Here is a 26,203-nt window from a genome sequence, read left to right on the forward strand (position 1 = left end):
TCAAGTAAAATGTGTATAACTTAAACTTCCATGAAAAACAGCTGTCCTTCTGAATTGAATTACTATTTAGCTTTCAGTACCATAAATCTATTGTGTAATCTTTCTTCAGTATGTTTGGACACCTACCCGTCTTGTCCGTCAGCAGGTAGACTAGCCGGCCCAGTTCTTCTGGGATGGTGCTGGTTCTCACAACAGTTCCCGGGATATTTTCGTCTTTCATGATCATCCAGCCATAGGCTGACTTCCCCATATCCAGGTTTACACGCAGACTACACATGGGAAAAACAAAGCTGTAATCTATCACAGAAAATGTAACAATAATATAGCAGTAAATTAAAAGTCTGATATGTTCTAAAAACTGTCTTTGTACATTGTAAAGAGCTGAAAAGAAGCAGATGTGGAGCTTAGGTTTGAAGATTTTCTAATTTAATTTATGTATTTTACCCCCCATTTTGAAACCAAATGTAATGGTTTAAAATATGTCACTGTAAATCCATGGTTATTTGGTTGTGGTCACAAAATAACAACAGCATGAATGAAGAGAAGTACCTGATGGGAATAATGTAAGAAAAAAGCACGACAAATCGGAAAAGGTTGCGGAACCAAGGACCCACAAACCCCTGCAGCGCTACCATGACAACAGACAGAACCACCTGGGCCAGGAACAGGGCTTTGGTGAGGCGGTTCAGCTCTAGGTCCAGAAGGCCAACCTATGGGGACAAGAGGTCAGAGGTCAAAACAGCAGGTATTACAGCATTACTTTAATATTTATATAATGTGATGGGTGTGTGTATTAGATTTGATCCATTCTGCTTGAGGACAGTTATGTTTTCCTTTAGCGGGAATCACACAATTTGTGAACTAGTCCAGACTGTAGAGTAATCATCTTATTCCTTTTCTGACAAATTCTACTAGAGAACACGCTTTGTAACTTTCCCATCTGCTCCTAAAGCCTTACAATATGCTACACAGGGAGAAAAAAAAACAAAGCCAATGAAAGACATTCTTGGGTGCAGGCTTTTATCATGCAAACTGTGTGTACAACATAAATAAGTTTATGGGTGGCACTACTTTGTGGTAAATTATAAGCTGCATTATTGTCATGCTGAAGTATTGTCCTTGAATGCAACAGAAGGTCAAAAGGCTTCAAAAATAAATAAAGTTCCCATATTGAGATGGCTCTTTGAAAAAAAAGACAAAAAAAGGGGTCAGAGTTGTCTTTTATTTTTCGAGTGTATCTCCCAGCCAATGGAGCATGTGGGAAAAAGATGTCAAATAAAGAAGTGCCCTTCCCCTTTCTGGCAGCGCTCACAGCAAAGCCTTGTACACAGAGGGCTTTCTTCTGACGCACCACGCTTACAAAAACAGCAGAACATAACATTTCTCGTCCCACAAATAAAGGAACTGCTCTGAAAAGGAGGGGAGGGGGCAAGCACATATAAAAAGCAGCAAAATTCCTCCACTGCCTAAACCCCCACCAAGCCCATTCCCCTGAGGACTGGGAGAGCTGGGAGACTAGTGTGACTGATTTATCAGTTGCTCTTAAACTCCCAGTAGCAGAGTGCGGAGAAGGGAAGAGTAAGGGGAGCGAGCGGGTGGGTACCTCCCCACCCAACTGCCTCACTACATGGTTGAGCTATTGAGAAAAATAGGGGGTTTGGGTGGATTAAAATGAAGAAAAATTAAGACAGACAGCACAGTGCATGCCTGAAAAGCAAAGGATCCCCTTCTGCTTGAACAATGGCTAGTCTAAATTTTCCAAGCCTTGCCGGGGATCAGATGAAGTCATTATTCATTCAGTCAAGGGGGGAAAAAGGACTCAATTACCTCAACCTAAAGATGCTATCAATGAATAAAAAAAGTGCATATTTTACTCCATTCATCTCCAAGCCACTAAAAGTGAAAGGAATGATTCGATCTGCCTGTGTGGCTTGTATCTTAGTACGTGTGTGAAATCTGATGAAGAATTGCAACCCCATGACATGAATATTCATTGAGTTAAAACCAAAGAATATCAGGACTTCAGCCAGTAAGTAGTGTATTGTTCAGTGACTGTGACACCAGCAAATCAAGGAAGTCAAGAAAATAAACTTAAATTAGTTCTTCAGATCTTAGTAAACAACTTTAAGTTTCCATTTTTTCCCCCCAGAGTAACACAGTTTGAAGAAAGCAGAGGTTTGGGAGTTGGATATGTACTTCAAACAAACAAACAAACAATCTTTTACTCAAGTGCAGCCTCTTGTCAAATGACATTGTTCTGCCTCTTTACTCAGACAGAGGTCTGTCTAACAACACGGACACAAAGAATGAATCTATGTCTGACGTCGTGTCAGATTGATCAAGTGCAGGCATTGTCCCGGCCGGTGTCACAACAGATTATATGAGGCCAAAACGTTCTTGCGACTTTAGCCACACTGTATCGACTTTCTCCCCCAATCTCCAGTCTCCATATTGGCACTTCTGACATCATCTCCTTGAAATATTGAATTCCTCTCAACTGTCGAGCTTACACAAAAACAGTGGCCCCCGCCGTTCGACCGGCCACATCAGCGTTCTTAATAAAAGACACTGGTGTCAAAACCGTGCTGCGGTAGGTAAGGGCTATGTTGTGCCACGGAGAGCTTTAGTGGTGCAGACAATTGTAGGTGAACAGTAAAAGTCATTGCATGGCGCAGTCAAAACACAGCCCCTGAGATCCCGCTGATGCCGCCTTTATCAGTTACCCATGTCTATCTAGCCTAACCATCTTCCAGGTAAAATCTTATATTTACAATCAGATTTTCATTAATCTCCTCAATCTGGGGACAAAACGCTCGATGGGGATTCTGTGGGATTAACTTTCTGCTGAAAATATCATTTAAATCCTTGGTTAGTTAATTTCCCTTTTGGTTAATTAGCATCTGGCGCTGACCTTTTGCCATGACAGGTCCAACTTTATCTAGAAAGTCAAGGTTAAAAAAAACACCTCTCCGTAGTGATTGATTAGTGATTAGAGACAGGGGGAAAAAAAGATGGTGTGAGGGCAACTTGAAACAGATGTTACTTTGTGTGAGGTTTTTCACCCTCTAAAGCTTTTACAAAACATTTATGTTTATGCTCGCATCAGATGACAAGCATTTAATATTTGTTTTGTTTGTTAATGCTAGTGAAAAATATCTTAAATTCTCAGGTTTGCCAGGATGCAAAACCAAGATATCCTTAAAAATATCTTGGATAGATTTGCACTGATTTTGTCATCGGAATGAAATATCTTTGGGTTAGTCAGAAAACAAGACATCTGAAGATGCAATCTTGGGCTTTTATAAATTGTTGAGGTTTTTCCTGTAGTTTTCTGACATTTTAAAAACCAAACTACTTATCGATATATCAATTTGTTTTCTTAAGATAAACAAGTCACAGAACTTGCAGTCTTTCCTGCAGATATACAAAAAAAAAGCATTCACCTTATTCTTGGCATAGGACGTGTTCAGTACGCTTCTGGTCTCTTTGCCTGTGTAGATCACCACCCCTATCACAGTGCCTGCCAAGGAGAGAGACAAGGAAAGTAATGCTGCTCATTAACTGCACCCCACCCCCACCATCTCTCTCTCTCACACACACACACCTTGGTCAAGTAAGATGAACTGCATGAGAGGAAACACAATAAGGCTGAGCTGAGGCAGTTTTGTCTCATTGCCACTCAAGCCAACAGACAAGAGTTTAATACGCTTAGAGTCTCAGGGCTTTCAGCCACCCTATGGAAGCTCATAAAACCTGATCAATACACTGCCATCTTTATTTGCCAATTCATTACGGTGGCCTTATTACAAAGGATTAATGAGTCATTAATATTAAATGAGCTTAATGGGGGAGCAAAGGCAATAATAAACCTAAATACAGCCTCTGAAATCCCCAACCTATAAAAATGGCAAGAAAGTTTAAAACGGGAAGAATACAAAACGAGGAAAGTGAAGTGCCTGCAGGGGGAGGAAGAGAAAAGACATCAATGGTTACAAGACCTGAGGAGAAAGGTGATGAATTGCTCTCTTTGACTTCTAACTTCAGAAATATTGAACCAGGTGACAAATGGTGTGCGGCTCAGCATGCAGAGGGGCTTCAATTTGAATATGCGAACAAGTAATTCTCTTGTCACAGCTGGACTGGGGCCTATAAGAGAGTGAATACTTGGTGATCTGGGCCAGTTGAAGTGCTCAGAATGAGGCGATGAAGTGTCTTGTCAAGGAGAGGCTTGTGAGGGACAATGACATTCCCAAGCAGAGATGATGTAAAGGGTCTAAGTCAGGCTTTTTGTGAGAATGTGTGTGTGTGTTTGTTCTTCTGGTCAAGGTCAGGCCAGAGGGGAGAGCAACACCACAAATCAATGGTTGCGGCCATCACTGGGATGGCGTCACAAACACTCTCAACTGACACAATCGTTTCTGTGGGGAATCGCTTAGTTGGAGCGAGGGAGGATTACCTCAACTGTGGGTATTCTCAGAGTTCCCCAAACAAGCACACAGTGGTATCAAGTCATACACCTTCAAGGTTTAATTCCCTGCAGGGATTGTTTTTGTTTTTCTGTTCAAAGTTTCTAAAATCCCAGCAAAATAAAATGTGAACCACTGTGTGTGTTTCCATCCAGTACATTTATGTGAACATAAATATATCTATTCTGATCCACATTTACCCCTGCTGTGTTCTAGTATGCCCCTGTCTAGACTTGAACCAGGGTCGTTGAGGTTACAGACACTTCTGGCACCCCCACTCTTTTTATTAGTCCTTTCTTTTTTGGTTGAGTGGCTGCATGTAATGGTCCCAGAATGACATGAATGCTCTGTGAAGTCTAGGTCTTTAAAGTGTCAAAAAAAAAAAAAAAAAAAAAAGTCAACATTTTCACCTAATCCAAGTACAAAATACGATTTTTTTTTTTATATATGTAAATTAAAATTGCGATTTCAAAACAGGTGGAAAAACATGGTAGAGATTCAATGGGCGGCAGACCATACATAAAACTCTCTACAGTGTTACTGGAAACCAACATCAGGTAAAACAGACTTCTAAAAGTAAAAGTTTACTTACCAGATGCAACGACTGTGCTGGCCCAAAGAGTGTTTTCAATGCTCAGACTCTCATTAATCTGTGGATCTGTGTCTTCCTACAGAAGAAATAAAAAAGGAAAAGCATTGCTTCAGAATTGTTTATCTTTATAGGCTTTTATCAGTAAGGTATGGCAGTATAGTACACAGTCTAGCAGGGCAACAATTAAGGGTGCTCCGATCGATCGGTTACCGATCATAATCGGCCGATAATGGCTTTAACTAGTTTGATCGGTGGTCGTTAAAAAGGCCGATAAGAAAAGCCGATCAGATGATGCAATACTCGCCAGACAAATTTTCAATGGCAGCTAAAATGTTTCACTACGCTGTGTGAGCGGTTTTCAAAGCTAGCTAGCACCAAAGTCCGTCTCGGACAAGAAGGGATTAATGCGCCCACATAATCATTTACAATTAGAGTTGAGCAGAATTCAGACAAGTGGAGCAAAACGCAGGAGCGATCATGTGAAACTGTCGCAGCCTATGTAATATTAACAACTGACTGTATAATATGGAGTTTACATTGTAGCCTATTCTTATTTTTAAAATTTTCCTTATTTTCAAATCTCACTGAAGGCAGTTTTGACTCCTCTCTGTAGCCCTTCTCCCTGTCTCTGCTCCTCTCTCTCCCCCCTAAAGCCCACAGAACCTGCCTGAGCTTTCCAGAACAAAAAGCAGCTACTTCAGAGTTTATCATCGACTCATGATGCCTGTGCTCCTTCATCTCCTAAATATTTTGGCTACGGCCTTTTTTGTTGCAGTTTTTATGGTTGTAGTAAATTTATAAAGATGCTGTTTGTTCTGTTTTTGTAGTTTATTCCACAGGTAAAGCTATATTTGTTAAGCTATAAGATGTTCACAGTAACCAGGCAAAGGCTGCTATGGTTTAAGTCTCTAACAAAGATTGAGCTGAATTTGTTGCCCATGTTTCCTGGCAATAAAATAAACAGTTGTCATTTCATGATACTTTATCATCTGTTCACTTTAACACTTAATACATTGTTTTTAGGACCAATTAAATAAATATACAGTATACTGTATAATGCTACGTGATAAATAAAAGACTCCAAATAGACCCAGTGATCGGTATCAGCCGATACGGCTTTCAGCGATCGGCCCAAAAAATCCTGATCGGAGCACCTCTAGCAACAATGTTTCAAACTGTATCTTTTTATTGAACCCATGTTGGCATTATGTGTCCATGCAACTCTCCAACTAACACTAAAGCCAATTAATTGCAGGTACCAGAGTTCAAAAATAGTTAACAAGAAATGTCACGTGTTTCCTCAAATGTGACAGATAAAAGACGACTTCTCTTCAAAAATTAAAAAGAAAATTTAGGCTGAAATTTATTTCGACTTTCACTTTTTGATTCTACTCATTTCTGTGGGCTCAAATTAAGATGGAAAGGGCGAGGGTAAAAGCAATACAATATTTTCAGCTGTGTATAAATACACTCTGGTGGTGTTTTTGGTCATTTTAAACCCGATTTGAAAAGAAATTTCAAACAAAATAGTAGAATTGCACAGTGGATTATTTCTTTTGCCATTTTATTCACTGCTGTGGGCAAAAGCACACAAAACGTCCCTGAAAATAGAGACTTCAGCTAAACAGAACCGAGCAACATGAGCTCAGTTGACAGAGAATACAGCCTGACCAGAATGGCCGGGCTCTGCTGTGCCATTAATTTTCACAAGCACCTGACACAGTTGTGCAGACTGAGGCAATACAGTAGTCCCTTTATCAATACTTTCACTAGATTTGGCATGGCGATAGAGGCTCCTCTTAAAAACAGTATAGAGAGTGCACGTAGATGAGATTTCAGTGATAAATAAGCCCCTAGAGAGCCTCTTGTTTCACACTCCCCCCATTTTACCCCTCTCTCTTAAATAAAGACGAAAGCTGAAAATGGCTTGTGTCAGTAGTGCAGAGTCAAGGCTCCAGTTTCAGCTCAAATTGCCTCTCTGATATGATAATTATGATACCTAAGCACCCACATCCTGTCAAGTCACTCAAACATGGGAAGAGGTGCATGAAAAATAAATGTCAGGTTGCAAAATGCTTGACCGCTCTGTCATTGGCATACTACGGTGTTCATAACTGCAGAGGGTCTCAATTAAGACCACAGAAACAAAGCCACCATATCCGTCTCAAGCCGGGGGGGGGGGCGGGGAGGAAAAAAAGAAACTCTCATAAATAGGTAAGTTCATTTGCTGCGGATCTGTGGGAACCCATTTTTTTCCCATCCTGCTCAGACTAAAAGCACACGCTATGCAAAGGAAGGCCGCGGAGGATGAATGAGCGGAGGAAGTGCTCGCTCACTAAGCCTGGTGTGTGGCCAAGAGTGAAGACGGGCCACAAAGCCTCCCTTTGTACCAGAGCTCTCCTCTCTGTGGGGGCTGCGCTAATCTGCTATTAATAAAAAAAAAAAAAAAAAAAAGACAGAAAAAAAAAAAAAAAAAAAAATCACTGAGCAACAACCAAGACAGGATGGATGGAGCTGGAGCTGCGAGAACCTGCCTGTGATGTAAGAGGTATGGCCTGCTGGAGATAACAACAGGCCCGGATGGACACACAAGCTCTCATTGTTGCCGCCTGTCAACACACTGCAGTGATACACATCTCCTATGTCAGTCCAGTTTCTACTGAAAAAAAACCTGCATGTGTTTAAGATTTGTTTTACTGCTTATAAATATGTCAACGAGCTACTGTACCCTTGTGAAGTTCCCCTCGAAACTGTGGATGTCCAGCTGAGGCCTCTGGGCGTAGACATAGGCGCTGATGGAGAAGAGGTCCTGAGACAAGGAGACATGGCAGAAAGGGAGGCGATAAAGGATTTAGATTAAATAAATTAATATATAGTTATCTTATAATTTATTTTTCTAGAATACATGATTTTTTTTTTCTTGTTAAAACAAACGTACCTTTAGACAGGGTATTGTTTATGATCTTTGCAACTCATCTATGCTTTCATGTTTCCAGTCCTTACATTTCTGCATGTTCTGATGCTGCCATTATTAAAATCACTTCAGATGAATGTCAAGTAAATTCCTGTGATGATATAAACGTGCTTCAGCATGAAAATTCAGTAGTCATGTGGGGAATTGAGACAACTTTGATAAGTGGACCTTGAGTTGAGAACAAAAGCCTTTTTCGCCCCGAGTGGAACAAAATTGACTGTAAATATTTAATTATTCAGGCAGGCAGCCTTTGCAGCAGCCCTCAACCCTCAGTGATGCTCAGATAGTGTTCTCCTGGTGAGAACATGGGCAGAGTAGTTAAAGAGGTGCAGGGAAGATTATTTTATTAAACCTCCAACGGTAGAGTAATGTTGCTCTAGTCTTTTTCAGAGACTCAGTGGAATGCATTGATGTATTCAGACATCAACATGGCTACTGATAATATATTGTATGTTCAAAGAAACTGGGTTTATTTAGTGACAGAGCAGACACAAAGGAGTAATGACACTCAAGTCTGAATTTGTCAGTACTCATTTTGTTGGTGTTTTTTAAACTTAATACATAATATCATTAACTTGATCTTAAAATGGCCTTTAGGGAAATTTTAAATTTCACTATTGACAACATCAATTATGATCCTGTACCTACAGTATGACCTGAGCTATTCAAGAACAGATCTGAGGAAACACGTTGCCCATGTATGTTTTCAATTATTTATTTTTTCAACCAAAAAAACTAATTGAGGCATAACATTGAAACAATGTTGAAGAGTGGCTACAGTGAACACAACTCTTTATGATCTTCACGTCTCTTGACACCCAATACGAATGTCACAGCTCAATCACCAAATGACTTGCTGAAACTTTAATTCTCTGATCACATTAAGTGGCAACAGAAAAAAAAAACAACCCATCAACTCAACTTAAATCCTAAGTGCTGAGTATCGCCTCCAGTTAAAGGAAGCTGCTGTCAGGTTCAGATTGTTCCTGCTGTCTGTCACCAGTGATTAGGTTTCCATCACAGCCAGACAACTTCATTTGATGAGCAATGGTTTTAGTGATAACAGAACACTCATTCACTTATTTACAATCGGTTTGTCTGTTACCAGAGATTCACCACATTGTAATGTATCCATACCCCCACTGCTGGTAGTCGTTGCGTGCAGCCAACAGCAACCTTCAGTTTCCAGTCTGTTTCTCCGTCCAGCTGGTCGGTTCTGATGAAACAGGAACCTGAAAAAAAAGGACAGAAGTACTATCAAGATTCTTGTCCTGTTACATGGTTTGCACAGCTCTCTCGCACTGACGGTGAGGTCTTATTGTCACAATACAGTAATAAGTGTGTTTATTTAGCTATGCGTTGCTTCTTTCCAAAATATACAGATATGCACATTCCGGTCATTTACTCTATATACTATACAGTATATACACTATATACAGTAAGTCAGAGGTTGCACGCCTCTGGAGCAACTAGGGGTTAAGTGTCTCGCTCAAGGACACGTTGGTGGATGTGTCGCAGTGGGAATCTAACCCAGGTCTCCCAAACCAAGAGCATGCACCTTATCCACTGTTCCATCCACTGCGTCATGGTTCTGACACTTAAGTGATTCAATTGGCTATCCAAGGGTAGCCAATTGAATCCTATGTTCCCCTTAGATTAATGTATAGTACACAGTTATAGTAACAGTTTTCACACTCTGCAGAACAAACCAATATGCTAAATGTCATTATATTGCTTATAACCTTGTTTCAAAGTGAATTCTATAATTAGAGTTTGAGGAAGATGATGTTAGTGTTTATAGCTATATTACAATTTCACACAGAAAATTGAGGATTTAGTATGAAACTCAGCAAAAACATATTTTGGAAACCCTGGGATGTTCTGAACGAAGTTTTGATGGTTTAACAAAGTTCAGCCTACAAACATTTGAGTTTTGATGAATTTGTTGACAATGAAATTGTGTTGTTGATGAGGTTTACTATAGCATTTAATGCTTAAATGTAACACATCTTTGTGAAACACTATACTTAAAAAATAAAAAATGTGTAGCATGTAACAAGTATAATACGGCAATACACTGGCACATTCAAAAGTGCACAATCAACAGCGCAGTGCCTTATAGCCTGTAGCACAATCCGAAGCATCTGTGGCTGCTGTGGACACCACAAGGTCCGATAAACGTTGAGCAGTCGTGACCTGCATTGATTGGAGGTAATATTACATGTGAAACTGATGGATGAGTACAACTATTTGACAGGGAGGCTAAAGGGCAGCTATAAACCATCCCTGGAGGGTTAACTATGATGGAAAACATTAACACAGAGAGGATGATTCATGCTTTCCTTCTGCTGCAATGGCACTTCAGCTGCTCACATAACATCAGTGAGATGTGTGTGTATGAGTATGTGAAAGACAAAGTATATGAGACCGTGTGTGTGAAAGACAAAGATGTGTTTATGTATGTGTGTGTTTGAGGCATAAAGACATCAACAACTCCCTGCCAAGCATATTGGCACATCAAAGATTGATGGAAATGATGTCCTCAGAACATTTCCTCCCGATACCCCTTAGAAAAGAGCCAGGATCTGACGCAGCTCATTGATTAATTGGAATTTGCATCATCAGTCACAAGAAGAATGTGACATAAATCATATGAATCACTTGCTGCCTTGATCAGATGATGTCAAGGGACTGGAAAGTGTAGGGAAAAGTCCCATTCCTCACCCAAATGATCTTTACACAGTTCGTTAAAGGGCACACAAAGTTCAGCTGTTAGGCATTTTGTATGTTTTATTGTATTTTATTTTTGCATTAATATTGTATCTATTGCAATGATTTTCCCCAATTTTAAAACCTTTATCAATCCAGGAGAAGTTTGCTGAGCATGATTATGTCTTTTCAGCAATATCCTGTTTCACATTGATAAAGTTACACAAACACTTTGCCTGCTCACCATTTTTCTCTGATGTTCTCAGGAATATCATGTCTGCAGGAATCCTTTGGTTCTATAAGAAGAGAGAGAACAAAAACAAGAGTGCAAATGTGTTACTGAGCACTGTGGCAAAAGCCTTTGAATCTTCCTGAATAATTAAACAAGGTCAATACCTTGACCAGAGGGTGAAGGAGAAATATATTTTTTAAGTCTGTCTAACACACAGTAATGGAAATGTAACTTTTCCAATTTCTAGCAGCAGCTGGATTTCATGTTGGATGAGCTGAAATCCACCTGTTTAACAGGCGAGTTTTATAGTATCAAAAGAGCATTATTAATTTCACAGCAGAGCAAAATTCTGATTAACACTGTGCCTTCAAATCCAGTAAAGTTATTCTATCTTTCTGGTCAACAACCCTTTGTCTTCTTTTGGAGGTGTGGAGAACATGTAGTGATACATAAAGTCACTAATTTGAACTAAGACAAGAGTAAAATCATGCTGCAAAATGCAAACATTAGGGAAAAAGGCAAATTCTCTTTAAATTAACTCAAACCTGAGAAACTACTGAAGTAATGCAGTAGTAATTCTTCAGTGTGAAGAATCTGTTTTACAGAATTAACTTTATCCAGCCGTCCTGCCATCTTCAGAAGTTTTCTGGTGACTCAGCTGTGGTTGGATGTATCAGCAAGGGTGATGAGGCTGAGTACAAATCTGTGGTGGGTGACTTTGTCACATGGTGCAAGCAGAACCATCTGCAGCTCAACGTGACAAAGACTAAGGAGCTGGTTATGAATCTAAGGAGAGCCAAGGCACCAGTGACCCCTGTTTCCATCCAGGGGGGCAGTGTGGACATTGTGGAGGATTACAAATACCTGGGAGTGCACACTGACAAACTGGACTGGGCCAAGAACACCCAAGCCCTCTACAGGAAGGGCCAAAGCAGTCTATTTTCTGAGGAGGCTGAGGTCCTTCAACATCTGCCGGACAATGCTGAGGATGTTTTGAGTCTGTGGTGGCCAATGCTATCCTGTTTGCTGTTGCATGCTGGGGCAGCAGGTTGAGGGTAGTGGACGCTAACAAAATCAACAAACTGCAAGGCCGGTGATGTTGTGGGGGTGGAGCTGGATTCTGTCGGTGGTGTCAGAGAGGAGGATGCTTTCCAAGCTACAGGTCATCGTGGACAATGTCTCCCAGCCACTTTTGAAACAAATTCTTGTGTAATAAAACACACTGTTATAGAAAGTGTAGGTAATATATTCTAAATTGCTTACTTCCTGATTAATAAATTGATGTTGGCAAGTAAAAGGAAAAAAGCTATTCACAAGAATAAGTATTTGGGGTAGTAACAAAATCCTTGAATGTGAATATATCATCAGGAAACACTAAAGCTTTACCTTATCAACAATGATCAGGTCCCCAACTTGTATGTCTGAACTCTTCACTTGAACTTTACCTAAGGAAAAGGAAAGGTGGAATGACGAAAAATGTGAAAGACAACAGACAGCAATCTTAAAGTAACTTCACATTAAAATCTGACTCTTCATTTTTAAGATATGCTGTGAATTTTTAAATAGCTATGATATAAAATGCAGCTATTGATTTCTGGCCCTTGAAATTGACACCGACTCCTAAAACCACAACCCACTTTTGCTATTGCTCTTCTCATTGTCTCTCACCTTCTAACAGATTGATTACCTCCTGCATGATAATGTGATACCCTTCTGTTTGCATTTCTGGTTTGAAGCATAGACAAAAACACTGGCACATAGGGTCACACTCAATTATATTGCTTCAATATCCGCTACTACTCTTCTTCTTCTGTGCTCACAAGCACACATAACTGAACATGCACATGAGCACACAGAGAGTGCGAAAGCGACATCCTCAGCCATAGTCACAGATACCACACAGGGGGATTTTACCACACATTCAACACAGGGACAGATCTTAGATCATACAGTCTTGAGAACCTGAGAGAGAAAAAAATCAATGCAATTACAGCGAGAAGAATGACTTCTGTTACAAGTGTTGATCCAGTAAAGTGCCGTCTATTAATTGCATGGGGAGAGCTCGACTATTCAGAGGAATATCCGTTATCATAATGTCAGCAAACAGTTAGAGGCATGAGGAAGACTGCGGATAGATTTCTTTCAGTCCTCTCACTGACCTCGCACTGTGAGCTTGCTGTAGAGTTGAGAGTTCATCTCTTTGTCCCGTTGGTACCGTCGCATTTCATCCACAGCCTCGCGCACCACTGTAACTGCTAACACAAAACCCTGAGTACAAAAAATAAAACAGATCAATCCCAAAATTATCATTTGCAAAGCTTCATTAATACCAGAATCCATTAACTTTACATATAAAGCTTACTTTTACACAAAGGAAAGGTTCATGTCTCACTTTATTAACTGTTACTTCTCACCTAGAACAGTCTTAACTTCAGACATTCTGTCAGTTGCTGAAAAGTTGAATTAAATCTCAAATGAGGTCACGATAACTCAAACTGTTTGCCTTTACCTCTTTCTCTAAGAAAACATTTGATCAACTTGATCATTAGCACAAAACACAGTCCGAAATTGTAAATAAAATTCTTTAAGTCTCCCTCGGATAAATATATGACTCTAAAGTTGTAAGTGCATTAATGACTTAAAGATGGTCTATTGGCATTAGGTCTGCAACTTACAGTTATTTTCACATGTAAGATATAAAAAAGAGAGAAGCAGCAAATCCTCACATTTGAATTGCTGAAACCAGAAGATGTTTGGCCTTTTTTGTATTTAAAAATTAATCCATTATCTTGAGTTTTCTGACAATTATCATTTCAGCTCTAATTGGCTTATGTTAAATTTATTTATCACAATTAAGACCGTTTTAAATAAACAATAACACCACCCACAAATACATACGAACAAAGACAGTGTGGCATTATCCAGTGCAGTCATGCTTTGGGAGACCAAAGATATTTTCCAAACAAATCAATTACACAGTAAAAACTGAAGTGCATTTACCAGAGGAGCCCAGTAAGTGTACAAATATCCAATTTTCAGTGATGGCACAAACTGGGAACAGGCCACCACCAGAAAGTAGAGATTGAGGAAGAACTTGAACTGCTGGTAGAGAACCTGAGAGGGGAGCAGAAGACAAAGATTCAGTGAGGTGAGTGACCATGTCAGCAAGGTGACTCAAAGACGACGACAGCTGCCAAAGAAGACAAAGAGGATGCAGCAACAACAAAGCAGGCGGGATGGGTTACTGTACATGTTCCAAGTTGGAATAAGATACAAGTTAATGCTGTTAACTTTACATTAACCTAATGGAAACTCTGAGAACTTCTGTTTCAAATGGCATTCAGGGTACAAAGTGTCAGACTTCACATGGCACGACAACTTGGTACAATGTTGGATGGCTGGTGCGACGTTTTGGAGAATAAACACAAAACAAACAATAAGCACAAAACAAACAGGACCACAATAATGACTAAAGAAGGAAAACTCACCAACTTTCTTAAATCACACACACCACATCTGACTTACTGAGGGCTGTTTGCAAATGGGCTATCCATCAACAGGGATCCCTTAGTATTCTATTCATCTAAGGTCAAATTTTGAATAATGTTTGCAATAATGAGTGTAGCGTCTAGTCACAGATTATCAGAGACAATGGGATCAATGGGCGATGCTCTACAGTTAATGAACCCCCTGACCTTTAGGGAAAAATGCACACTGCTAAACTCAATTTGTGTGTATTTAATAATTCAAAGTGGTGGGGAAAAAACAGAGCAGTTTCGTTCACCATCGATGAGAATATCTACGTCTCTAATAGACAGTTGACATTTTATGGCCTGGGCCGAGGGCAGCCCTCTTAATCATGGAACCATTTGGTTTTTTAATAAGTAAGTCTGATGGATCTCTAATGTCCCCTACAGTGTAATCCTGTAACTTAATGACAGAACAGTTAACAATTAGAGCCAGCGCATGCTACTGTGCTTTACATACTGTTAATCTGTGACAAGATCAGCGTATTTCAACTGGAAGGATTAATTGACATTGAAAGGACTATAAAAGTTAATACCCGCTGGACCATCGACTCACACAGAAAAGCCATAACTTGGAACAAAGATCAGAGCATGAAATGTGAATTTTGTTACATACGGAAAGACAGTTTACCTAATGGAGGCTAAAATTCTTTGTTATTCTCTGAAATCCAACTCACCCCAGGCACAAAGGTAAAGATGTTGTACTTCTGGTTTTTGATTGCGTTTTTGGGGTACTTCTCTTCACATTTCTCCGGGCAGCCGAGCCAGACCGTCCTGGCCTTCAGCTCCTTCTTCCTCCGACATATATGTGCAAGGCAGTCACAGCAGCTGAGAGGAGAAGAATCGATATGAGCCAGCATGTAAACACATTACACCAACCGCATGCTGCTAAATGTTTAGGGCTGCAACTAACAATCATTTTCATTATCATTTAATCCTCCAATTACTTTCTTGATAAATCAAAGAAAATTGTGATGCCTGAAATCTAGGTGAATTTCTTTTTTTTTGTACAACCAACAAGCTAAAACCAAACAGACAAAAGCAGAAAATCCTAGCAATTAAGGAGGTCTTTTTTGCATGAGAGTTGACTTAAATGGATTAAATCGATTATCAAAATATGTTGCAGTATACATTATTACCGACCGTCTAATTGTTTAATATTAATCGTTTCATATCTATTGTATATCTGTGTTTAGTTTGTGTCCTACAACCTCAGACACTGAAAAAACTGACTGCTGCCAGTAAATTTCGGATTTTTAACAAGCAAATGGCTGTAGGCAAAGGCTGATCGTGACAACTGATTTAGGGCTATGTGATATGGCAAAAAAAATTATATCCGGATATATAACATTTTTTTGTAAATTCAATTAAATATGGCATTTTCAACTGGAAGTAGGGATATTTCTCTGCATTTTAAAAGTGGGGTAAGTGAGAACTTAGAAGGGAGAAATCCAACAGCATGACAAATACCCTGATAGAGTGAACAACGACACAACAAGAAGCTCTCCAGCTCTCCAGCTGTTACAGCTAACATCACAACAGCATGTCTTAGTGAACTATAAGTAAGTTGAATGTCCTGCTCAAACCAAGACCAAAACTTTTAGGGGCTGAGACCAAGACCAATTCCCCATATTAGATGACACACAATAAAATGTGGAACAACATCATGGGTACTTCTATCTATAATTATCATTATTGATTTATGACACAACACAATTTTGTACAAGCATTATACTTTCTGGGTGACTCTTGTAACGTTATTCCACATTTGATCATTCATTTTTGACCTGCAAATGTGTGTTCAAACTCAAAATGAGCTCTCTTAAAGTAAAGTACCATGTGCTTATGGCCATACGGAGCAACCAATTTATTATGTACATTTTTCATTTTAACACAGTTTTAATTAGGGTTATTGGCTGCATTTGAAGCAATAAGGTTTACGTCCAATCAAAGTAAGGATGTTAACAAATAAATCAGACAATGCAAAAGCAATTTATTTATATTCCCAAAGTTATGGTCTTGAAATAAAATCCTGAGTCCTCAATGTCCGAGACAAGACCGAGTACAAATGTGGTCGAGACCATCAAAAAGTGGTCTTGAGACCAAGACTGGTCTCAAGCACTACAACACTAGTGAACAGTCTTCTAACTAGGAGGACAGATACACTTCTGGTTACAGAAAGTGAAAAGACAGAAATTTAAAAAACTGTCATAAAAGCCAAAGAGCAACTGATTATCTAGCACATCAGCCAGATTCAAATAAAGTTATTTTGCATCCAATTAAAAAAACAACATATATATATTTATAACGTTCATTACAATAAATGCCTGGATTTTTGTCATGAAAAAAAGAATACAATGACCCCTTACTACAGACCGAGACTTACCAATTCAGTAATCTCAATTCTCATTAATATTCTCAGCTGTTCAATAAATAGTGGCCTCTGAGCTCCTCAGCTGTGCTCTACTGCATCCTACACTACTGATGTTATTGATATCCATGGTCTTGTCAGTGTTAATTAGATCTTCAAGGCTTCTTTTGACACAGTTTTATAAAGACATCTTTTGCTTCTAGCACTTTGAATGATCTGAAAAGGTTACGTTTTCTCCAGGAGGGAATTCTATTGTTCAAGCTGTGGGAGTCAGACACTTCTAGAGCCGAATAAGCCGCTAAGCCTCAACAACCGGACACGCCGAATGTGTGCAGACAAACACACTGTATGGCAGAATACAATATGCATATGTCTTCGTTTCCTTGTTAGTTTTACCTTGTGTCGACTCTTTCTAAAGACCAGACATTTCCTATGTACCCATGTTATTATTGTGATATTAACAAAAAAAAAAGAAAAAGAGAGGGATGAATTGCCGATTGACATTTACTTTTTAAAAAGTATTTGACTTTCTATCAACCTGCTAATGACTACATTGGGGCTTATCTAGCATATCTGATATCAAATGCAAACAGAGGTGTAGTGTGGGGGTAAATTACAATGAGAGCAGCTTGATGTGAGCATGACCTAAACTGGCACCTGGGGGGGAAGTGGGGAGAGTGTCAGTGTATACCGTCATGCTGATCGACTTGGCTTTTCCACTTTTTAAGCAAGTTGGCAAAACATAAAACTAAATAAACCAACTTTGGTAAAAAGTCTTGTTTGTATTGGCCTCGATGTTCTCTGTCTCTGTGCACTCCGAGTCCAGTTTCATAAGAGCGATTATTTGAGCAAATGAATGCTATTCAAATAATATGCCATTTGAACAGTCAGGGCTTATTCACTGTGAATTATTTGTGTTTTATAATCCCACACTAAGCACACATAAAATTACTGGAAAGCATCAAACTGGTCAGCTGTGAAAAATCCGATTTGTTCATTAGTGGGGGGGATGGGAGGGGGGATCAATATGCAGCTTCAACTGGAGATGCACCACTACCAACAAAACGACACCAAAAACAGATCATTCTATGAAATTCACCCGTAAATGTTACTTTTTGGGCACTGAAGTGCTGCACAAACATTTGTTTATAAATGTTACATGTTATTGTTCTGGCATAAACAAACACTCCTCTCTTATCCAGAAAGGAGCATCTTTAGAGGGCAAAACCTGTCAAATTAATCATTAGCTGGATAAACCGCACCGTTCTGTTTGACCTGAAAATCTTTTTGGGCTGATGGTGCGCATCGAGGAACTCGACCAAAAACATGCCCTTATCCTCTCTTTGCACTTCATGCACAACTACCAGTGCGTTCGAAATCCAAACTGATCATCATGAGCATACTTACTGACATTATACACTACACATACATTTACAGAATGACAAAATACTGACAACTCTGAGTGGTTAAAGGTCTAAATGGAAATATACAATAACTCTCATAGTGACTTTGCAGTGCAACAGAGGAATTTATTTGACAGCAGTACATATCTGTGGGTGTTTACTCTGAAAATACCTGACCTTGCAACTATTCTTGGACTATGGTTTTACAACCGATACGCTGAGCTCTTTATGTTTCTAGATCAGTTAGACAGCCTACAAAGTAGTGGGCGATCGATACAGGTTTTTTAATGGCTAATACCAATATTTAGAGAACAGAGCTGCCGATGGCCGATTTATTATGCAGATATCAAAACAAAAAAAGTAATGTATAATCCCATTATTATTATTATTATTATTATTATAGAATATACAATCTAATATACATGGTTAGCTTAGCTAGTAATGTGTTTTAGATGTAATTTTTTATTAAATTAATGAAATTAGGGCTGCAGCTAACGATGATTTTAGCATTCGAAGCTTCTACAGATTATTTCAACGATTCATCAATGTATCATTGAAGAAGTACTTGTGCTTGGCGGCACTTGGCGCCCCCCCGGTAACGGGATCAGCTGTGCACGTTTATAGGCGATTAGTCAGCTGCTTTACAAACAAACATCACCCAGTACAAGTTATACTAAAGGCTCGTGCAGACTACACGACTTTCAGCGTTGGCCGATGGACGTGCCGTTCACACAACTTGCCGTCTTGTGACGGGAGTCTTGAGGTCGTTGTGGCGTTCACGCTACGTGACTGATCGGTGACAAGGGGGTCACACACACTACAGGAGCTGACAGCGGCTTTGTCACCCGACACTGGTCACCTAACCATGTTTTGTCAAGAAAACACACATGCAAATGTGAAACATTTACATGAGCGATTCTGCACACGAAAGAGCTGTTTGTTATTTTCAAGATGGCAATTATAAAAGACAAAGAATATGGGTGAAAGGATGGATTAGCACACGCAGGTAGCAGGGATTGTCTGAGCTACAGAGAGAGCTGCAGGTGAGTTAAAAGGTGCAGTTCCCCGACACCCAGTTAACTCTTGACTGAGGTTACAACTCACGGCCCAAAAAGGAGAACAACAATAACAATATTTTCAGCTGAGGACTGCGGCTTATTTTGGCTAGCCTTCAACTCAACAATCAATCATGATTTCAGTTAAATCCTAAAGTTGCTGTTATCTTGTCTGTGGTCCGCTGGCAGAACACCGGCTGCTTTCTGATCAGCTGCCGTCATGCTGTTGCCGAGGCGACATAAGTTTCGTTTTACGGTGGACAGATGGTAACATTAAAGAGTTGTTGTTTTCTTTAGCTTGAAATAATCCCATACTTTGGACACTTTCTTCTTTGTCCCTTGCTATTTTCTCTCTTTCTTCCTTCACTTTGCAAACAGCTCCATTATAATCACGTCGTGTTCACAGCGTGAGGGCGATGTGCGACAGTAATAAATGTCCATGCGAAACACTGTGCTGTACAGTTATATGGATTAAAAGAAGCATCGATGCAAAGAATTTGCATTTTATTAAATCGATGACTTGTTTCAGCCTAAATTCAATAGAAACATAAATACATACAAATATACTCAGAAGTGACATCATTCAACTGCATTATTCTCTGCAGTTTAACAATATATATTTAACGCTAACCAGAAAGGTTTTAGATCAGATTTGATGTCATTTAGGAGAAACATGTTAACATGTAGAAAAGACTATGGTGACTGAGGAAATTTCTGGCTCGAAACTAACTTTTTCACCGGCTTCCCAACAACAAGGTTGCATACAGATGTTTTTTTTTTGTTTGTTTGTTGACTGCAGACATCGGTCATTTCTGATTACAATAAAATGTCTGATATTGGCCTGATTAATCATTCTGTTATTACTGGAAAGTATAAATCTTAGACTACTGTAATAAAAGTGAGAAAATTATGTTAATGTTTGGCAGTATGTGGCAGAAGGTTAAAACGTGTCGTAGGAACTTTATATTTTATCATTTTTGTTTATTTAGAAATGGTTTCAGCAACTTTTCTCCTGAGGACTGAACTAAAGCAAGCGGGATAAGTCCAGCTACATGAGACTAGAATATGATCGTTCCATGATTTGTTTTGAGTTTTCATGCACAAATGACCAAGTCATTAAGTTATAATAAAAACATTTAAACAACAATAATGCAAAGCTGTAGAAATACCTGCCACAGAGGACTTTCCACCCCCCCAGGAGGAACCAGCCCAGGCCTCTCTGTCTCTGACTGACTCTGGCCCGGGGCAGCGTCTGGTAGTCGCTCTCATCATTCTCAAAGCCTTCCTCCGACATCATCAGAGGCATCTCGTCCAGGTTAGAGGGCTCATCTTCTGGGGAGTATCTGTGAGGACAGAGTACAGTAAAATATAAAGAAACTGATTACAATACATAGTGTTCAGCAGGATCCACTGTCTTGAAAGAGGAATGGTAACAATTACAGACACTGTTCCAGCCTTATAAATTATTATAAAAGTCACAATATTTGCTTGAGGTTAATCATGATAACACCACATCAAAAGAGATAGATATAAATTCAATAGTAATGATTTTCTATTAAAAATGTAATGAAAATGAGAATTATACACTCTGCACTTCTGACAGAATACTCTACTCATAACGATAAATTCCTCTTTCAATCCACATGGATGCCAAATTATACATGATCTACATATTGTACAGGTGAAGAAAAGCCAAGATTAAAGCAACATTATGTAGTAATTTTATCTTAAAATAACAGCTTCAGACACATTTTGATGGACGACTGATATTGCACTATGTAGCATAAGGAATCCCGGGCAGCAAACCTATAGCGAGAACGGCGCAATGCTTTATGGCATTATATCATACAACAACAAGACTCTTCAGCAAGCAAGCTGTTAGAAAAGAGCAAAAATTATATAATGTACAATGTAAGTTCTTTCAGTATGTTCAGTATGGACGTCATGGCTGCGAAGCGACGGAAGAAGACGTCGGAGGAAGCTAGGAAGAGGCAAGAGTAAATTTCGGACTGGCTTTTACTCATTGCGTGAGCTAAAACAGCTAAAAGAATGCAGGACAGGTCTCAGCAACGTTAACTAATGGCAGAGGTGAAGAGGCCAAAGAGGCTGTTGGTGGAAGAAGCTAAAAAAAGAGAAAGAAAGTGACCAAGCAAAAGGCTACCGGACTTTGCCAAGAGGTTTGTGAAATGAAAAGGCTGGAAGATGTCTAACTGGCCTTCTGTCTGCTGGAGTGGTATAATGTTGCTGTGTCTTGTGTTGTTGCCCTAGCTTGATGTTTGGCAATAAGTTGTCGACTTGCCAGTTTTTTTTATCATTAAGTAATGTATGACATTTACGACAGCGGTGAATCACACCACCACCAAATCATAAAAAACAACAACTCTTACACAATGTTGCTTTAACACTAGTTAGAGTAGTTGGCTCAGTTCCTCTATCACTGAGTACTGTAGAGTATGTCTCCTATTCACATTATAAAGAAACACTGGAGAAGCACGTAAATAATTCATGAGGCCCCTCTAAAGAATCATTAAAGTCTGTAGCCTTACGGAGAAAACCTCTATGTGCTAACAATGCTGGATAAGTAACCATAAATCCAGACTAGTTGCACACCGACAACACAGGGCAGGAATATACACATTAAATATAATATTGAATGAAAACCTTTTGTAATACACTGATATTTAAGTAATTAAGCAAAAGTCTACAGTCCTATATCGAAACTCAGATAAGGTGACAGATAGTCTGCTATAGTACGCAATGAGTATGAGTATAAAAAGGTACCAAAGAGGCTATCAGGTTTACGATAAGAAGAGATTTTCTCTTGGTAGCTATAAAGTCAAGACCATTTCCATTTCTACTGGCATATAGTAGTCTATGCTATTCTTAAACTGTGTAAAAAAGACCCACGACCATATTTATACCTGTAATATTTCTCCATGCACATCCACACTTCAGTCATTCCACACATGGTAAGCAGGGCCCCATACTAATTTTTTTTCAATGTTTCATAATTACAAAAATAAATAAACTCAAGCATCATGCTGTTTGTGAAGAAATTAAATAAGCTAAAGCTGCTCTTTCAGTATGCTGTCAAACTACCTGCTGAATGTCCTGATGCAGATATTTCACACAGGTGAGACAGGTTAAAAACCAAGTGAGAATCCACCTCTTTTTATTAAATAGTTATTGTCAATTAATTATGCCGCAAACCCAAATCTGGTGTTAATGGGATGTGATGAAGCTGCCTACTTCACTACCATCAAAGTTGATCACACTGATCCAACACAATGAGACATTTTATGGACAAAAACATCAAAAGTCTTATCAGATACCTTCAGAACTAAGATACTGGTGCCACGTTACAAGCTAAACGTGTCAAGTCTGCTTCCTTTACCAGCAGCCACTTCTTGAATGAAACATCCATGCCACCATGCAGAAAAAAAAAAAAATATATATATATATATATATATATCTTATAATATCACTTTTAGATTCTCACACCAGGACTGACAAGGTGCTAACTGCAGGTGTTGAGATTCGCAGAGTATTTGCTGATGAATGTTTTTATGTTTTCTGCACAAAGGGTGTACATTTGAAAAAGCCTGGGACTGATGATAAAAGATTTTAAATGTACAAAGAATTCTGTGATGATTTCTGCTGATTCACAACACAATAAATTAAGGAAAATTAACTGAAAAACCGGTGTACACAGGTCGAAGCCTCTGCACTGACTTGAATGAACATATTACTGCTGTGTGAATACAATGTTGCTCAGAGGTTAGCAGGGAGCTTTAACATCCAACACTTGAAAGTTGACTACAAAGCATCACTACATTCACAAGTGTGATTTTAATTTAGTACAGTTTTTCATTTCAATAAATTGAAAAAGTGAAACAGAACTACTACATGTAAATGCACAGAATTGTGCATTTACATGTAGTAGTTCTGTTTCACCCAGTCTACACTTTGAACTTCATTTCCAGACAGCTAAAAAAGGAAAACATAATAAATACAGAACATATTTTTAGGTTGAGGCAGATGTTTTCGGCTACGCTGCCCCACCCAAAAAAAAAATCTCAAATTGGTAAACTCTGGAATAGAAGCAGCATGAATGGTCACTCTGTACATGAATAAGTGTCTTGACCTACAAAAAACATGGCACATGTAAACAAGCATAAAACTAGCATCAGCGGGATTATGAGCTTAAGATCAACCACCCTCACTAGTTCTCACTGATACGGCCCACCAGAGATGCTCATCATGCCAAAGCAAAACATGCAGATGGTGGTGAAGCCTGAGAGCTGAGAGCTCCTGCAACTTTACTTAAGGAACAAGAGAGATAATGATACTTTAAATAAGAGCACACTCAGTCCTAAAACAACTTGTTAGCTATCCTCACCACGTTAGCCAGCACGGACTGTTTCACACCCAAACTAAGGCTCTGCACCAGTATTACCCAGATAAGAACTGGATGGTGTTTGGACACATTTCAGTGTCTCACTAAATCATTTGATGTAGCCAGTCCAACCAAACCCTAATGCATTTTACAACAATCCCAGAAAGCATGTATTACTTAATCTGTAGTGCTACATTCAACACAGATCCCTAGCATAATATTTATACACTTTTATCTTATCTATGCCTTTGATAAGTTTGGTTCCAGACCTCTGAATATCTGTCCACATCTCCAATTCTATATATTAACACTAGAATAACCACAGATGATTCTTATTAACTGTAATATCTCCAGCACTCTCTCCCCGTCAATGTGATGCTTGGTCTCTCCAAATCCTAATTTCAAGTGTTTATTCTAGATTCGGGTGAAAAACATTTTAACAAAAGTGTGATTTCCATGAGATTCTGTAAAATTACCGACCAAATTATTGTCAAATTATTTTCTCGACTGTTGGCAGTTTTGTTTTAAACTTTGTATGTAGGTGAAAGATTCTGCATGATGTGGGGAAAACTGCAAATATTTACAGGGAATAAATCTACTTTTTTCATATCAAACTATGGCATAAAAAGTGGCAAATAAATAAAAACAAACAAACTAAGAAGGTTAAGAAGTCTTGTGGGTAAAATGTTTGCTGGTCAACGTAACCTAAGAGAGTAGCAGAGTTCAAGTGGGATAATGCTGTCACCGTATAAACCTTAAATTGTTCATTGCCAATCAGAAAGACAGTGAGCAGCAAGAAGAATAGATAATGGCTGATGGTAAGAGTAAAACTCTATACTCTCTCAAACAGAATAGTTTAACTGGACAGACCTCAAGACAAATGGAAGGTAAACTGTAAAGTCTGAAAAGCAAAAATATGCACTTTACTTAATATGGGAGGAGAAGCTCTTAAAAAGACAGGGACTGTAGACTAAAAGGATTACACAAATTGAATACTCAAAAAGTGGTGGTAGTGCAAACAGCAAATCAATTTGACGTGTTGGATTTGATTCCAAACCTGCAAATCAACCCTTGAGGCTTTAACCCCAAACCACTGTGCTTTAGACAATGTATGACTCATCAACAACCAGGAATTTTCATCACTGTTTCTGTGTTTCGTTTACATGCTTTTTGGACTTGCCAACAAGGCACATTAATAGCCACAGTGTTTCTCACTAGGTAACTCACACGTATGATTACATAATAATTCAACTCCAAATCCAGTGGAAACGTGGGCTGGTTTGTAAAAAGGTTTTCTGGCTCTGTGCACCACAGGCATCATTGCCAACAACTGCTTTCTGTGTTGGTGGAAAAGCTTTAACAAGTAACTGTCACATTTTTTAAATGCAGTTTTTATTATTAAGAGCAAAAGAAACAGAGGTGTTTCTCTTAAATCTAAAGTTTAAATGTAAGGTTGATAAACATCATCACAACTCAAGAAGAGCTGCTTATATGCAAAGCTAATTGTGGTAGATACATTTATGGTGGGCTGCCAATTAAATATATGCACAGACGTAAACAATCAATATCAACCTACTACTTGGTCTAAAAGTACCTGGTCATGCGACTAGTTCACTTCCTGTCCATTCCTGACCCTGATGGGCTTTATTAGCTCATCATCGTCCAGTCTGAAAAATGAACAAGCTGGTGAATTATGTCTACATCATGCAACAACACTTATATAGCATGTGACGAACCCAACACAGTTAAGCTATCATGTGACTGTAAGTTAGATGCCAGAGGGGACTGATCAGTGCAGTGATCAACATATATCTGTCACTAACGCACGCTAAGAGGTTGTCCAGTTTGTTGTAATGGACTAGTAAAAGGCAGATTAAACATTAGACGGATTTTTATCTTTATGGATGATGGCGTGAGCGAACCAAGCAGCTGTCAAATGAGAAAATGCGAAGCTGTCAGCAGCAGTGCTAGCATCGCAAGCTAACAACCCGACCCCCGCACACAGACCCGAGGCAGCGAAATGTAAACATTTTAGACAAACGGTTGTTTCTTCAGTACGCGACCAAAGAAAGAGCCCAGCTAGCCACTACGTACCTTGAAAGTCGGGCTGAGCTGTAATACGGTCCTCTCTTCGAGTTCTTCCGCACCGGATTTAACGGGATGCTGTCAGCCATCTTGGCTGGGCAGTCCACAGCCTGACGTCACTCTAAAAAGCCTTTAGGATTTATGCTGCATTCGCGTACTGTGTAAAAATATCGTAACTATAAAAGAAGAAGTAACGTTAACAGGACCGCGAGGTTTACGGTTTCTTTCCGTCATTCTGTCGCTGTAACACAACGAAGCTCTGGGCGACGGTTCTCTAAAAATAAGCAATATAAACAAAGAATGTGTGTCATCTTACCAAAAGTAGTCCTGATTGAATGTAATAAAAAGGAGTGTGCGCTTCCCAGGAGACGCAAAAGGCAGCAATAGTGACCC

At 39.2% G+C, this 26,203-nt stretch overlaps 1 protein-coding gene across 4 annotated transcripts in view; it reads right to left on the reverse strand.

Moving 5' to 3' along the window:
* The window catches only part of atp9b (ATPase phospholipid transporting 9B), a 47,065-nt gene that overhangs the window by 20,643 nt on the left and 219 nt on the right, over positions 1 to 26,203 (reverse strand). Inside the window, exons 1-14 of one of the 4 annotated variants that reach the window (XM_046058402.1) lie at positions 25,820 to 25,916; positions 25,320 to 25,392; positions 20,499 to 20,672; positions 15,178 to 15,328; positions 13,974 to 14,087; positions 13,133 to 13,241; positions 12,360 to 12,418; positions 10,986 to 11,037; positions 9,170 to 9,264; positions 7,787 to 7,867; positions 5,059 to 5,134; positions 3,444 to 3,520; positions 550 to 710; positions 127 to 269 (exon numbers count right to left, since the gene is read on the reverse strand). In XM_046058402.1, the coding sequence (XP_045914358.1) occupies positions 127 to 269; positions 550 to 710; positions 3,444 to 3,520; positions 5,059 to 5,134; positions 7,787 to 7,867; positions 9,170 to 9,264; positions 10,986 to 11,037; positions 12,360 to 12,418; positions 13,133 to 13,241; positions 13,974 to 14,087; positions 15,178 to 15,328; positions 20,499 to 20,672; positions 25,320 to 25,327 (1,300 nt within the window). In that variant the 5' untranslated portion in view covers positions 25,328 to 25,392; positions 25,820 to 25,916. Of the gene's footprint in view, positions 1 to 126; positions 270 to 549; positions 711 to 3,443; positions 3,521 to 5,058; positions 5,135 to 7,786; positions 7,868 to 9,169; positions 9,265 to 10,985; positions 11,038 to 12,359; positions 12,419 to 13,132; positions 13,242 to 13,973; positions 14,088 to 15,177; positions 15,329 to 20,498; positions 20,673 to 25,319; positions 25,393 to 25,819; positions 25,945 to 26,203 lie in introns of those variants that run through there. The other 3 variants (XM_046058404.1, XM_046058401.1, XM_046058405.1) reach the window with 3 other exon arrangements.

Source organism: Micropterus dolomieu, linkage group LG09 (genome assembly GCF_021292245.1).
Source record: "Micropterus dolomieu isolate WLL.071019.BEF.003 ecotype Adirondacks linkage group LG09, ASM2129224v1, whole genome shotgun sequence".
NCBI classification, from domain to species: domain Eukaryota; kingdom Metazoa; phylum Chordata; class Actinopteri; order Centrarchiformes; family Centrarchidae; genus Micropterus; species Micropterus dolomieu.